We start from the raw sequence: 14,865 nt of genomic DNA, 5'->3' as shown, positions 1-14,865 counted from the left end.
AAATTAGCTGTCGCAGAACCAATCTCGATGTGTATACTTTGAAAAAATGAACTTATTTATTAATCAGAGTTCGAATGACGCCGAAATGAATGTTGGAAACAAGTATTTTTGTCGTAAGGTCATTTCCACACCGATCAGATACCCGATTCATCTTTTTGACGGCTGACATACTTCGACGAACTGTTTATTCCTCATCGTGTGAATGATAGGAATTCCGAGAAAAAAAATTTGACAAGTAAGTTATTTGTAAACAGTTGAATTGATTGGTTTTTTCTTTCTTTTTTTTTATTCTTTTTTTGCAAATCAGAATAATTGATCATCACTACTCACATGATTTTTTGTTTTTAACTATTGTTTTCAACACTATGTTTGAAGGATAAGGAATGGTTCATCGATGGATATACATATAATATATATATATGTGACGTCGAAAGGATGAATTGAGCCATCAGTGCGAAAAAATCCTTACAACAGAAAATTTTTGTTGAAGAATTTTACTTTGCATAATGAACTTTGATTCAAGAATCCAATCAATTTTAAATTATGAGGAAATTGTTAAACTAACTGTCCTTATCCCCTTATCGACACCAAAGCTGAAGGCGATCCGTGCACGTTCTACCTTTTTCAAGTTGTCAGTAAACACATTTCTAACGTGTTTCCATACCAAACTTTCATCAAATGTATTTCCAAACCTTGTCAACCTGAAGTCCCTGAAGTCCGGAATGTATGTTATTCTCTTCTTTTTTTTTTAAATTGAGTTTCACGATAAGGAAAACTCTTGGTCTTGTTACGGAATAGAGGTCGGAGTTGGTATTGACGAGCGGCTGTCAATACGCCTCTATACCCACCCAGGATGTTGTTATGTATTTCTTTGGGTCCGTTTTCGTCGGTGATGAAAAAGCAATATATGCGATGAAGAATGTTTAATTGAATGTGTTGAATTATTGGACTATCGAGTAGCGTAAATGTGTAAACGAAGTGGATTCTTGAACAGATGAAATCAGGATTTGTAATTAGAAGTTGAGTTGGTTGGGCGTAGGGATAGAAATTGGAATAGATGCGTGTCTGACACAAAGAGTTCGAGTGCAAAAAAGGTGCGGGAATTCAGAGTATTGGGGAATAGAATTATCCGAATAAGGGCAATAAGGAGTGGTGTGAGGCCGGATGCGGATAAGAGGACGGGAAAGAGGCTATAAGATTACTGTAAGGAATCCGGGAGAGTTAATAAGCAGCGAAAAGATGGAGAAGATAAGTGGCGGTACGCTGGACGTAACAGCCTTATTGAATCTACTCTCTTTTTGTTGATTTTTTATTTATTTTTTTTGCAATCTTTTCTATTTTACACTTAACAATGAAATATTGGTGACTAGTTATTACATTTGCAACAAAGATGGTCAATGAAAACTTTTCAATCCCTCTACCTGCAAGTCCAGTTAACAAAATGCAGACCACCAAAAATTTGGGAACGGCAACATCGTAATTACAATACTCGATGTTCTTGGAATCTGGCACACGAACGGTGTTTCGTCACAAATTCATACTTTCAAAAATTTCTCGATATAGTTTGTCACGCAACTGGATAAAAAGTGCACGGTAACGTCGACTTGAAATTAATCAGTTCGAATCAGGAAGTTGAAAAAAAAACTTCAGAGAAATGCGTTACAACGCAAAATGTGGCATCTGCAGGATGATTATCGTTATAAAAATACGGTATCAAAATGTGAGTGAAGAATTTGAAGCCGTGAATAGTTTGTTTGAAGATCGATTTCTGCGATCGGAAAGCTCCTCATTTGTGCAGTATATATATATATACCAATTTACGGGTATAGAAAGCGAGTCGTACATTATAAGTAAGCACCGTACATTATACATGGTGCATGTAGCCGGTAAAGAGGCCAAGATCAATACCGTTGTCGACAACTCAATAATTCAGCATCTTTCCCCTCAAAGTTTTCATAGGTGTGTATACACCTCGCCCCCCCTCCCCCCCAAAAAAAAGTTTCCGGCTTTCGAAAAGGCGTCGTGACGGATGGGGGTTGTTAGGAAGACGGTGAAACAGCGTCGTCGCGTCGGCGGACGGCGCGCATATCAAGTAGGTACAAATTCGACCGGCGCGGCGCCGCTTCTCCTAGTTTCACGCCTGGCAAGGAGTGCCTGTAACGAGCGAGCTTTTCGTTTTAATCATCATCCCGTCGACGCCCTGCAGCCAACGACATGTCTCATGTAATGTAAAACAATGTAGGTACGCGGGGCGACGAGCTTCGCCGTGTCTCGCGCTTTTTTATCACCTCGCGAGGCAAGCAAGGCCAGGAATCTCCGATCCGCAAGCTCTCTCCTCCGCGCATATATATGTATAGGTACGTATAGGTATGCACGCTCCGCGGATACATGGCCTGGATATGTTAGCTAGACATTCTTGCGGCTGAAACGCGACACCCGACACCCAACACCGCCTGTTTCAACGACCCTGTTCTCTTTTTCTTTTCAACTTTTTTCAATCCGAGGTACTACTGTATATGTATATGTTGGATCGATTTTGCAGGAGATGCGAGGATTCCGTGATTTTTTATCCGAAGGGGATCGGTGGCTCGGAATCAGTACAATTTCTTTGAAAAATATGTTAATTCTCTTCAGAAGCTTGATACCTAGCGAAACAAAAATCTAAAACAACAGCACATTTTGTTTATTTTCAGCGTTCGATGAAGCAGCATCGAAACTCTGACCAATCTTTCTCACGACCGAAGGTGATGCGAGAAATTCGATCCTGGCATTAAAATTAATTCCTCAAACTCGCCCAAGTTTTCTCTCGAGTTATACGCAGACAATAGATTCAATTTTATTCGCGTATTTCTATAGCAGGCGGGATCGAATGGCTCTTACAATTAGAAGTCTCGATTGAACGACTGCCGCTCGCCACGATGGCAAGAAACTAGTTACGTACCTATGTATGAGCGTATTTATATACTTTGGAACTATATATGTACATACATACGTCAAGAGTGTTATGTGCATACATAACCTCCAGTGTATTGCATGAACTTTAAACTTTGCATAAGAAAAGTCCTGCGCGTAACTCGACAAGCGCCTCGTCGAATCTCCTTAAAAATACGCCCCATTCCTTCCCAGCCCTTTTTCCTGCAGCCTTTATACCGAAAAGGAATTCCGCACGTAAATTACAATATCGGGAGTGCAGTGTAAAACTAAAACGAAATCTCGCATTCTTCGAAGTGAAAAAGCTCGATCAAAACTACCGTCAAATTAAAACGCAACCGCTGCTCCTTTTGCTGCAAAAGCCCATTTCACCCGATTCTAAGCATAATATTGATTGGCTTCGATTCACTGTTTGCATATTAAACATCGATCTTCACTCGGCGATGAATTCTCCACGCTAGCTCGATCGGAATTGGATAGAGGGAAAAAGTTCGACGTGGAAAAAACTCGGTGTACAATTTTCGTATTTCAGTTTTGCATTTTGCCAGGACTTGGTGTATACATACAGCGCAGAGCGATTGAAAATTTTCAGTGTATTAACGGTAAATTCCCACTCCAGTTGTCTACCTTTATATAGATATAACGCCCCGTTTTCCGAGTCAAATTTTTACAACATCGTGTTCCCATCAAAGGGGTGGAAAATTATTATTATTGCATGAGTTATACATGTCATCCGCCAGTTTCAGGCAACAGAACGTTACACGGAAGATTATGCTCGGGAAGAGCTCCGGTTGAAAAAAAATTCCACGTCACGGTCACTGCTAATTTCAAGCGATGACTGTCAACGAAGAAAAACGTACCCAGCGAATTAACGTCCATTATCTGGAGTAATTATCTCAGCAGAGAATAAACCGGACAAATACTCAGTAATTCATCAGTGCGCTGATTATACGTGAGACAGGAAAAAAAGAAGAAAAAACAACTAGCTTGGTTCATTGAGATGATTCATAGTGAAACCGAACATCGTTTTTTTCACACCGACAGCAATTACAGATCAGTTTCGAAATTGCCGAATTCTCAAATTTTCATCTCCCCTGAAGGGAAAAAGAAAAACGAGGTCTGAGGCGTGATACCGAACTTCAGCTTCCTCGGGTTGGGAAGCAGGATGCAGGGTGGGAATTCGGAGAGTAGGGTGCGATAAGGCTTCGTCCTCTTGGGTTGAACGCCAAGGACTTCCCTCTCGTCCTCCTGCCGGCGGTGCTTTCTTCTCCAATTTTCCAGTACTCCGGTAATTAAGCTAACCATCAAAGGATTTATCACTTTCACCGAGTCAATCCGTCTCACAGTAATCACTGCATCCTTCGACCTGCCGTTTTACCTCGAAATTTCGCAACACCGGCGACGGTCAATCGCTCTTTTATAATCCTAATCTATCCACAAAGATCTAATAGAATCGAGTCTTCGCGTCACTCCGGATAACTCGGATTTTTCGGCGCTATCGATAATGTTAGTCAGTCGGAGTGAAAACAATCTAGAAAAAGGTTTGCGTCTTGGCTAATCGAAGTGAAATGCCGGCGAAGGAATTTGTATCCAGAACTCTCCTTGCCTATCTACTGAACAAATTCTTAATTGCTTTGAAACAATATCTTGTTTGCCGTTTTTTGTTTAAAATGAGTAAATCGGTTTCTTGTTTCAGTAAAACGACTCATTAAGTATTCGTTCATCTGCAACAAAGTGTTTGTTTCGGAGGACGACCTATACTTTGTTGAATCTGAAAAAGGTATCCGTAAATGAAACAAATTCCTCAAAAAACATACCTTTTTCAAACGAAAAAAGCGGTTCTTCTGCATTTTGCGAAATCAACCAAGGCTTTGTTTACTTTGGACACGTTATCGCTTCATATTTAACGTGATATATTTGGTGAAAATGGTTACTTTGTAATGAATAACTTTTTTCTCAGAGTGTACTTTTCAAACGCTGGCTACACTTTCCGCGCCGTTTTCCACGTACCGCGATCCTTGCCATTTTTTCGCCATTCAATTCACGACTGAAACGTACCTTCGATCTCCCCTGCACTCGCCTTCCCCCGTTAAGCTGAATCCAGGCATCCCATCGATGCCTATAAACTGCCAGGGTGTTCCACTCGTTCAGTTTCACTGTCTCCGACGTCCGAGCGATTCCGACGCCACTCCCACAGTCGAATCTGCAATCATGTGAAACGAACGGATTTGTGATGTGCGAAAATTCATTTGTTGCCTTCATTTACAGATAAGGAATTTAAAAACGATTCAAAACAATCGAGGAAATCGGTAAACCGTCCCAGCTTTCAGTATTCTGTCGTGTTTTCGAACAAAAAACATATACCAAGTAATAAGAACACGTACGAAAATTGCCTGAGTGTCGGTATTTTGTAAAAGAACATTTTTATCAACAAATTCCACTGTTTTTCTGCACCTTACTTGGTTAAGAAACGTCGAAATATTATTTAAAAAAATTTTCTCAAGGATGACAAGCATTTTTTCCTCTTTATCAATGTCTATTTTACTCCATACCCTCATTCCTAATCGAGCGTCTCGATCCCTTCCCAAAAACTCATCATCGAAAGACAAAACAACGAGAGTGGGGGGAGCAAAAACCCACGGCTTTGAACAAACAGGATGAAATCTCGTTCGCTGCGTATTCCGTCTCATTTCAGAGCGAGTCAATTCTGGAAGGTGGAGGAGGTTTGAGGTTTGGCGAGACTTAGTTAGACGGGTTGGTGGATCGTTATCTCGGGAGAGTCGAGTCGTTCCGAAATCTTAATCAGTCAGCAATAGTATAAGTCTCCGCTGTCTGGTGTCATGCCGTCTTTAAGGGTGGCCGTGGTGCGTCATAAGTTGGGAGAAAGCCCGGGAAGAGCCGAGCTGATGGCGTATGGCCCCAATAAGCCGGGGTAGTTGTGCAGGTACCTAGAAGCAAGCTGGGCGTGTGGGCCACCCCTTCTTATGCCTTGCGATACGTGGGCCCTGTGCTTATTTCACCCTACGCCTCGAGCAGCAGTCGTTTCGCGATGGGAGACGTAAGCTAATCTCAATTAGGGTTCATTAATTCTATTTACGACGGAGACACGGAGAAAGGGATAAGGGAGGGGAAGGGAAGAGACGCTCCGGGAGAGATGGTCTAGCCACTCCACCTTTCATCCCTCGGTTTTTATCGCTTTCCGGCCATCTGCCAATCCCAGCTTTACAGGCTTGTGGGCGCTGACGGCTAACAACTCGCTGCAGTCGGTGAACCTGCACTTTAACGAGAGATTAGTGCTAATTTCTTGACCCTCGCAGTGCAACTGGAAACTTCTCGGATTCGCGACGCGGCACTCACGGATGATGATAAGAGCAACGCGGATGAAAAATTATGGAAGACGGTTTATCTTGCAATGTAAGTCTCTTTGATGCGCCAGAAGCGTACGCAGGTTAATTTATATTTGTCGAATATAGAAATATCAAAGTTGAGAAAGCTTATTTAAGCTACAGATGCGCGAATTATGTCGATTGAAACTCTTCTAGCTGTGATTTAAGGAAACGATTCAGAGAGTTGCAAATTTCTGTTTTTCGGAATCTCACTCTGCGGCAACTTTTTTCAATAACTTTGATCAGCGGGAAAAGAATTATATTAGGATGATTAGGATTATAAAAGTAATTGAATTCTAGTGATTATAAACATGAATATACTAAAGTTACATGATTATTTCTGGACCATGTATGTTTTCGTCAAATTAGCAACGAAAATTCAAATTTTATAACTAATCGATATACGTAGGTATATGTATAACCTAAGAATAACTCAATCAAGATATTCTTAGGTTTTCAAATATCAAATCAAACACACCATACCGAGAATTGGTAGTTTGAACAAATTGAAATTTGGTGTAGTAATATTATTTGGCAAAAATAAAAACAAAAAAATCTAATCAAAATTCTGTGAACGAATCGTGATTTTTCCAAAGATTCCACTGAAGAATCGACGGGTCTACCCAACAAGGAACTGTTCACAAAAAAACGCATTTCTTTGGCATGTATAGCAGTTCACCAGCAGCCGCGAACATGTCCAGAATAGTCCAGGAACGTGATTTGTGGAAAGCCTAACGTCGAATTTGGATCCAAAATGTAAGAGAGTTGATTACGTGAGAAAACAATGAAAATTGGAAGTTGGAAGTTTGCCAGAACTGCTCGCAAGTAACCTAGCCTTATGACAAAGACAGCCCGGTGGCCTTTCAATTCCTACAGAGTAGGTGAAAGGCAAAGGAAGGAGACCCGAAGTATAATCGTAACGTGGCAGTGGATAATGGGCTAAAATCACGAGTCCAAGTTGTACCTAATTAGCAATAGCAGCGACAGAGCAGTAGAATAGCAAGGTTAGTTCTATGCGCAGATTCCTACATTACCGACACCAGCCAAGACACAAACCTTTTTCAACAGTTTCCGACGGTGGGGTATATCCACGTTGTGACTGACTTTATCGATAATGTCGGACAGCCAAATGATCCGATGTTCCATCAAATCAGTTAAACTGAAAATATCCCCCACTGTCAAACGTTCTTGAAAAAGGTTTGTGTCTTGGCTAGCGTTAATAATGTAGGAATCTGTGTCCAGAACTCTTTTTGCTATTTGTATCCTGGCATTCAACCTGGAAGGTCAAGCTTGCCAAAAGCTCGAGCTTCTCCAGATGGTAGAAGACTGTGGGGCAACGAACTCAGCCCGAAGTTGCGCAGACAAGTCCCGAATGTTTTTACCATCCGTTTTGTTCCGAGTTTTTTCCGAGATATCTGCAATCCGGAAATAAGCTTGATTTTTTCAACACTGCCAGTGTAAAATGATTGCGCGAGATAAATGAAAATTCCAATATACCTATTCATATATTTGGTTCTCATTGTGAGAATGATCGGTCAAAAGCTACGGCTTATCAAAATTTATACATATAACTGCACATGATTAGTCATTAAATCTTCGAGTCTTGGTAAAGTTAATTCGATTTGATACGCGAAGGAGGATGAATTATGCGGAATTCTGTAGTTGGCCCCAGAAAACACGGAATATGTGGCAAAGGCCAAATCTTGGAATAGAATTTCATCCTGTTCAACATCGATCGTTAAGACAAGGGGCAGACAGACACGCAGTGAGAGAGAGTCTACCGTTCCATGACGCGACTGACTCTGCCTCTTTTTATTCCTGTCGCCGAAACGTGTTACCGGACCCACTCAAGAATTGTGAGTAAACTTTTTACGGCTCGTTCCCAACTTTACGAAAACTTGAAACCCATACGAGGATCCGCCGGTGGACAGGATTCTCCGAAAACTCGACCCTGCAACGCCTAAACAAAATCAGCATCTTCGTTTCTTTCGCTTTATCTTCTCTACTTCATCCAACTCCTATTGTCACACGGAAAATTCAATAACGTCACTTGTCCTGAGAACAAAAGTCTCTACATTTTCGGCGAATTCAAGTCATTGGTGAACATTTTCAAACCCGTCTCGAATCCTAGTTCCTAAAAAATGGGCTTGGAAACCTGGTGCATATTCGTTATTTTGTGAATGGGGCAATGAAATACCATCCTGGGACCTGATGCTAGATGATTCAAGGTTCGGTTCCGCTTACCTAAACTCCACGAAGCCGTGATGGAGTATCAGGGCCATAAAGTCACCCTGGAGATCGTCCCGCTCCCCGGCCAACAGGAGAACCCCGTCCCAGGCTTCCGGGCGAAACTCGAGTTCCAGCTGAACGTGTTTGTACGCCGCTCTCAGCGCCGGAAATGCGAGCCAACCGGATCCGGTGAAACGAGGAGACCTCACCTCCGATTCTGTGAAATTCAAACCCCCGCATTATGACCCGTTACTTAATCATCGTTACTTAATCATCAGAACATAGGGATAATTGAATGTACGATTCGTTAAGTCGGGAAAAGGTTTTTCGCCAATTTTGTGGAGTATTGACGTAATGCACCGCGGTAGGGTGAACGGCTTGTATGCCCTCCGATTGCGAGATGTGATCAGATTGGATAATCCTACGGGAGGGAGAGAGATGTTATATTACACGTATAGGTATGTGTATGAAACAATTCACCCCAGCTGTGCACCCCGCTTCTTGTAAAGGGTTGTATTCCCTTAAGCTTTAAGCCCTAAGTGGATTATCGAATCACGTGTTCCGGAAGTCCAATTGTTTATGCCGTCCCAAAACCGGAATATAATAGTGGGACGGTACCTTGGATAAAATCCCGGAAAGATGAAAAAACAGTTTTCCCGAACTTGAAATTTTTTTTCGACTAGCCCTGAAACAAGCATTCCAAAATATACGATATCAATTTTAGGCGGAATTAGGAGGGATAGAGGTACGACTCAGACGGTCTAAAATCATGCTTATTCTTACATTAGAAATGATTTTAAAGAAAATGAAAACACTTGGAGCAATTTCGGTTTAAGGGATTTATTATTTATAGTTTAAGGACCATTTTAAAATTTTTTCATTGAAATTAATAACAAAATGGCGGCATGGCGCATATAAATAGCGAATGACTCCGAACTCGAAAGCTTTTGCGGTGGCGCATCTCCTGACACCACCATTCAACTTGTAAACAAATAGGAAAATTTTCTTGAGTTAAAAACATCTTTTCGGAATTGAGCTCGTAGCCCAAATGTTAAAAAAAGAAAATTTCAAATATTTACGATAATGAACACAAAATTGTTTAAAAAAATTTTGGGACTGAAATTGAAAATCCTAGCTACGAGCTTGAATCGATAAACAAGTTTTAAACATTGTTTCAAAATTTTAAATTGATTAGATAAGAATTGACCGAGGAATCTGCGCCACCGGATTGAAAACGTGGTCGTTCGCTACTTTTATGCGTCGTGCCGGCATTTTGTTATTGATTTCAATGAAAAAATTCTGAAATGTTCTTGAAACTATGAATAATAAAGATCTCAAACTCAAATTGCTCTGAATATTTTCATTTTCTTTAAAAAAAAAAAACCTCCTTAAAATAAATATGATTTTGCATCGTTCAAGCTCTACCCCCCCCTTAATGCAGACAGTGGGAACGACTTTCTCCAAAAATTTCATTCAAAAAAGGATATGATAAAAGGTATCTGCAGCAGACGATTAAGCGAGAATCCATTCGTTTCCTCGAATCCCGTACGTGAGACGAAGCGTCGTTTCATCCGACAGGACGTGTGGCAAGGTTTGAGGTGAACCAGGGAACGAACGAAGGTAAAGCGCCGCATTATAAAAAGATTGATTCGTGAACCGTGAGTCGACGTCGTAAGAAAGCCGGGGTGTATCCGGCAGGGGCGGAAATATAGGGGAGCGGGCGGGGTGGGGGTGGGGGGCTGATAAAAAAGAAAAACTGACAAGGGAGCCGAGAAACACAACGAGGTAAAAAAAAAAAATTAAAAAAAAAAGGACAAGGGAAAAAAAATTGCCGATCCTAAGCCGCGCAGATGGCAACCGAAACTAAATTCGGAGGATCCGTATCAATCACGACGGGAAATATGCCGCGACTTCGAAGGGGAAACGCGATGTTTCGCGTGTTACCGAGACGGCGATAAATGAGCTCCGGCAATGAGTCGGAAGCCCTTTTATCCCGTGCATCCCCCCCTTCATCCCCGCTACGCAAAAACGCTGCATTGCCTCGTGAATGAAGCCTGCAGCGTCCTGCTTCTTTTCTCTGTTACCTCGTTCGTTCTTTAACTTGTTTTTTTATTTCTCTGTTCAGAGTGACTTCACTGATTTTTATTTATTCATTTATTTTTTTTCTACTTCTTGACTACGCACATAAAGGTATGAAATTAAATTGTTCGGATAAAATTTGCGCTTATACTTTCACTCTTTTCTTTTCTCAAAAAAAAAATTAAAATATCTGAAACGTTGAAAATTCGCCCCCTGATATTTCCCCGAACTGTTCAACCTACGCGATACACGCCAGAGGTCTTCGAAATTCTTTAGCCAACGATCAGCATGCGCCGCGAAATGAATTTCGAGAGTGGAAATCAAGCTTCCGGGAGTTTGATTAATGGAGTTAGTTGTCGGGCCCTTGTACTAGTATAATTACAGGCTTTTCCAAAGAATTCAAATTATCTATCGTATTGATTGCCCTCGAGGCAGCGCGTAGTTGCAGACTTTGCGCGGGGTTTTGCACGATGGTAACCGGCGAGCTAGTATATGTATATGACTATGTGCCATACCTACACGTACTCTTACATACAGGTATGTACATACATATATAGGCTAATCCATAGGGAAATTCCTGACTCCATTAAGCCGCCTCAGCTGCTCCTCCCCTCCGTTCGATTCACCTGGTTGTATATGTATATATATATATATATATATATATATATACACACACCAATTTTCCCATTCTATACACGCACAGACGCACACGCGTGACGAGTAATAAAATCGTTACCGGGGGAGAAATTTGGTGGCAGCGGTAGCCGTCGAGCTATCAAAATTGAACAAAAAAACATGAAACCAGCACGCAATTCATTTACCCGGAAATTGGTGCGATTCACTCTAGGATCATATCGAAAATTGAAATTCATCGATCAAACTCGAGAAATTACACTGACGCGTGAAATTTTTTCACGTACCTAAACCGGCGAATTATCGAAGCTGTTTAAACGATTTCGAGGATTTCCTGAGTTCGTATAGCAGCGGAGCTTTTTGGAAAACCGTCGCGTGGCGGTTCAATATACATACACCTGGGAAAGTTTCTCCCTTGCAATTAATTGTCGAATTTATGGCGAGTTCGTGCAGCCGCGCGTTTTACTCGGTCGAAAGGACGCCTTGAAGTACGAAACGCGGACGGCGGTTATCCGACGTTGGGGCGAGGTTAAAATTCCGAATTTTAAAAGTTCCGAAAGAGCGAAATTACGAATTTTTTCGCGGCGAAAGTTAAAGTAATAAAATCTAACTTTGACGAAACATTAAATTTTCGAATTGTCCAAAACCCGACGCTCAAAAGTTCCGGAAACGCAAAGTTCCCAAAGGACAAAATCCCGAAAAAGCGTAACTCCGAAAAGTCGAAGTTTCGAAAGTGCGAAAATGACAAACTTTAAAAATCTGAAAAATTTCTAATAATCGACGATATTTCAGTTCCGTGAACTTCTGGAATTTCGCTCTATCGGAACTTTACTCAATCGTAACTTGAATTTCTGGAATCTAGCATTTCGGAAATTTGAGCCGTCGGATTTCCGACCATTCGAAGCTTCGTCGTTTCTTCAAGGTTTGATTTCTTTACTTCAACTTTCGCCACCAAGTACCTCGGAATTAAGCACTTTCGTAACTTTTCAAATTCGGAACATCAAACCCGCCCCCCGACATCCTCGATCCTCGCGTGCCGAATGCAGGAAGTCCTGCAGCGGCGGAATCGATTATGGTAATAACGAAGCCGAGGCGTGTGCAGCATTACACGCATCATTTACTACCCGCAATACACGAAACACGGTTTGTCAGAGCTTGCAAGCGTCGCGCCGCTTCGTGTGGTTCGAATCTATCGATTCTATGCGACGGTGCGAGTGCGGAGAAATGGGTTTTCGGTGCCGACTGGCGAAGGAGGAACACGCCATTTGCTCGTTTCACTTTGAGTGTTCTAAAAACATTTGGAGACCCGCGCTTTGACGATGCCCGGGCCAATTTCTTGCCGAGTTTGTAATCAGTCTGATTTAGGGGTGAATGGCCACCCTTGCCGTCCGAATAAAAAATTGTGGCAAACGAAGAAAGCATTGAAGAAATCAATATCGATACGAGCAGGAATGAAACAACATCCCTGACACGTGAAGGGGATGAATCCTAAGAAATTCGAATGACACTACATAAGAAAATTTTCATCGGCTGTTTAGTTGGTAAAAAATTTTAGCAAAATGAGTATTGCTGCAACACCGCTCATATTATTGGAATCATAAGAAAATGTCATGTAAGGAATTACTTGTTGTGCGATTAAAGTTGTCAATGCAACATTTCCTGCTGATTAGGAAGCAAAATCAATTTCTTTCGTTTGCGACGTTTTGTTGACAAGATCTTGTCATCCGTTTATTGTCGCACGAAATTCAAACCATCGCAATAGTTATGATAAAATACAGTAGGAGTGAAGTTGGAAATATACTTCTTGACTGCGATAAGAAGTGAAAATGGTTAAAGACTGTGTAGTAAATTGCGGAACTCGAATGGCAGAAGCAGGCGAAAAAAAAATTAAGAGCAAATAATTTAGTTGCACCTTTCTGCTGGAAAAACTGCAACAACGGCCTTTGGAAGCGATACGGGGGGGGAATAACAGTTTTTGGAAAGGAAGGTCCGAAGTAGGTTGTTGAGAGGAGACGTCGGTGAACTTCTTGAGATTCGCGTAAAATTTTAAACGCCAATAAAGTCTGAAGAAACGAACTTTTCCTGTCTGTTCACAATCAGTGTACGTTCATGGATGTTTGTACAAGTAACGTCTACAAAAATTAAGGTGTTTAAATAGCTTCTTGCGCAACTCTTTACCTCATAAAAGTAAGAAACAATTTCATAATGTTTTACAATTTGCAATTGACAATATCGGCATGAATTTTCAATCGAAAAAAGTTTGACAATCAGTTTTAAAGTTTAATTTCAGAAATAATTCATAGATATTAAACTCAAATATGTCTGTCATATTTGTTTCACAGTTTCAACTCTTTTTCAAAAAGTAGTGACGTGATTTGATGGCTAATCATTCGAGTGGAAAATGGTTAGCAGCTTTTGTTCTTCACGTTGCAGAGTTAACTCTGGATATTGTTTGAAGACTGGCAGATACGCCTGAGGAGAATTTTCTCATAACCTAGTCTTATTATAGCAGTTTAGCTAGCCTTTTGAAGTGTAATGCATAATCGGGTAAAAGTCACGAGCCGTGGGGCTAGTCAAAGTAAAAGCGGTTGCGGTGAAGGCAGACATCGTTTATCGAATACCTTTGACCTTCTTTTTCTACGAGAATTCAAGAGGTATAAGAAACCAAAAGAGTGTGAGCTGTCACGGAGAAAAAAAAAACACTACCACTTATCGAAATTTTGATTCGAGCAGACCTTGAACCGAATTTCAAAAATTTTGACTTTTAAAATTGTACCCCACAATTTTCGCATCTCTAGCTTAGATCACATCAAATTATAACTTCGCGTATCTGAATAGCGTGAAAACATTTTTTTTCTTCTTCTAATCGGCCAATTTTCGATAAACTTTTTAAATACCAGAGAAGTGATAACATCCGCAATTCAATTGTTTTCTATTATCGTGGAGCGACGAGAAAGAAGCTTTGTCAATGGAATCGAATTTCTTCTCACAATTGGAGTGAATTTTCTCTTTTCTTATCGATTCAACTCGATAAAGGGAAATTTCTCGTGCCTGATAGAATTCGACTTTATTGCTGGGCGTGTCGGAATTTCGTCTCCGAGCAGCTTATTTTCGACGTGACGTCATTACGCCATTTACGATTATATTACCGCGTAGATTATTAAAGGAGGAAAAGTGGCGGCGGCGGGGGAGAAATTCGGCACGGTGGGTTGTCAGGCGACGAATTCCACTGCGAAAGCAGCTTGCGATGCGAGGATGCCGCTTATGCCGAGCCTCGCAATGTTATACAGCGCGTAACTGGGTCACCGAAAATGACACATTACTGGGTACACCATTATATTCACCTCCACTCCCTGCCCGTTTCTCTCTTTTTTTTTTCTTCTTCTTTAAAGGTAGAAAAATAAAAAAGTAACGAGAAAACCGCTCAACGGTTTAAATAAATTATGAAGCTTTTTTACCCTCCAGTTAATTTTTACACACTGCAGTAGATGTCTGGAGAAAATAAATTTAAGAAATGTATTGCTGTTTTTAGGAAATAACTGCATTGTAAGAAAATTGTGAGAGTCATAGGCGGCATATTTCAGATCTCAATTTTAAAACAAAAACA

General features: G+C 41.0%; 1 protein-coding gene across 2 annotated transcripts in view; it reads right to left on the bottom strand.

Moving 5' to 3' along the window:
* LOC124174348 (pikachurin) overlaps positions 1-14,865 on the bottom strand; it is a 76,221-nt gene that overhangs the window by 11,391 nt on the left and 49,965 nt on the right. For both annotated transcript variants that reach the window (XM_046553397.1, XM_046553398.1), the window contains exons 6-7: positions 8,562-8,763; positions 4,990-5,134 (exon numbers count right to left, since the gene is read on the bottom strand). In XM_046553397.1, coding sequence (XP_046409353.1) covers positions 4,990-5,134; positions 8,562-8,763 — 347 coding nt within the window. The remainder of the gene's footprint in view (positions 1-4,989; positions 5,135-8,561; positions 8,764-14,865) is intronic.

The sequence above is a fragment of the Neodiprion fabricii genome, chromosome 1 (genome assembly GCF_021155785.1).
Source record: "Neodiprion fabricii isolate iyNeoFabr1 chromosome 1, iyNeoFabr1.1, whole genome shotgun sequence".
Taxonomy (NCBI): Eukaryota; Metazoa; Arthropoda; class Insecta; order Hymenoptera; family Diprionidae; genus Neodiprion; species Neodiprion fabricii.
Note: the sequence above shows the minus strand (reverse complement) of the source record. Positions and strands in the feature narration are given on the sequence as shown.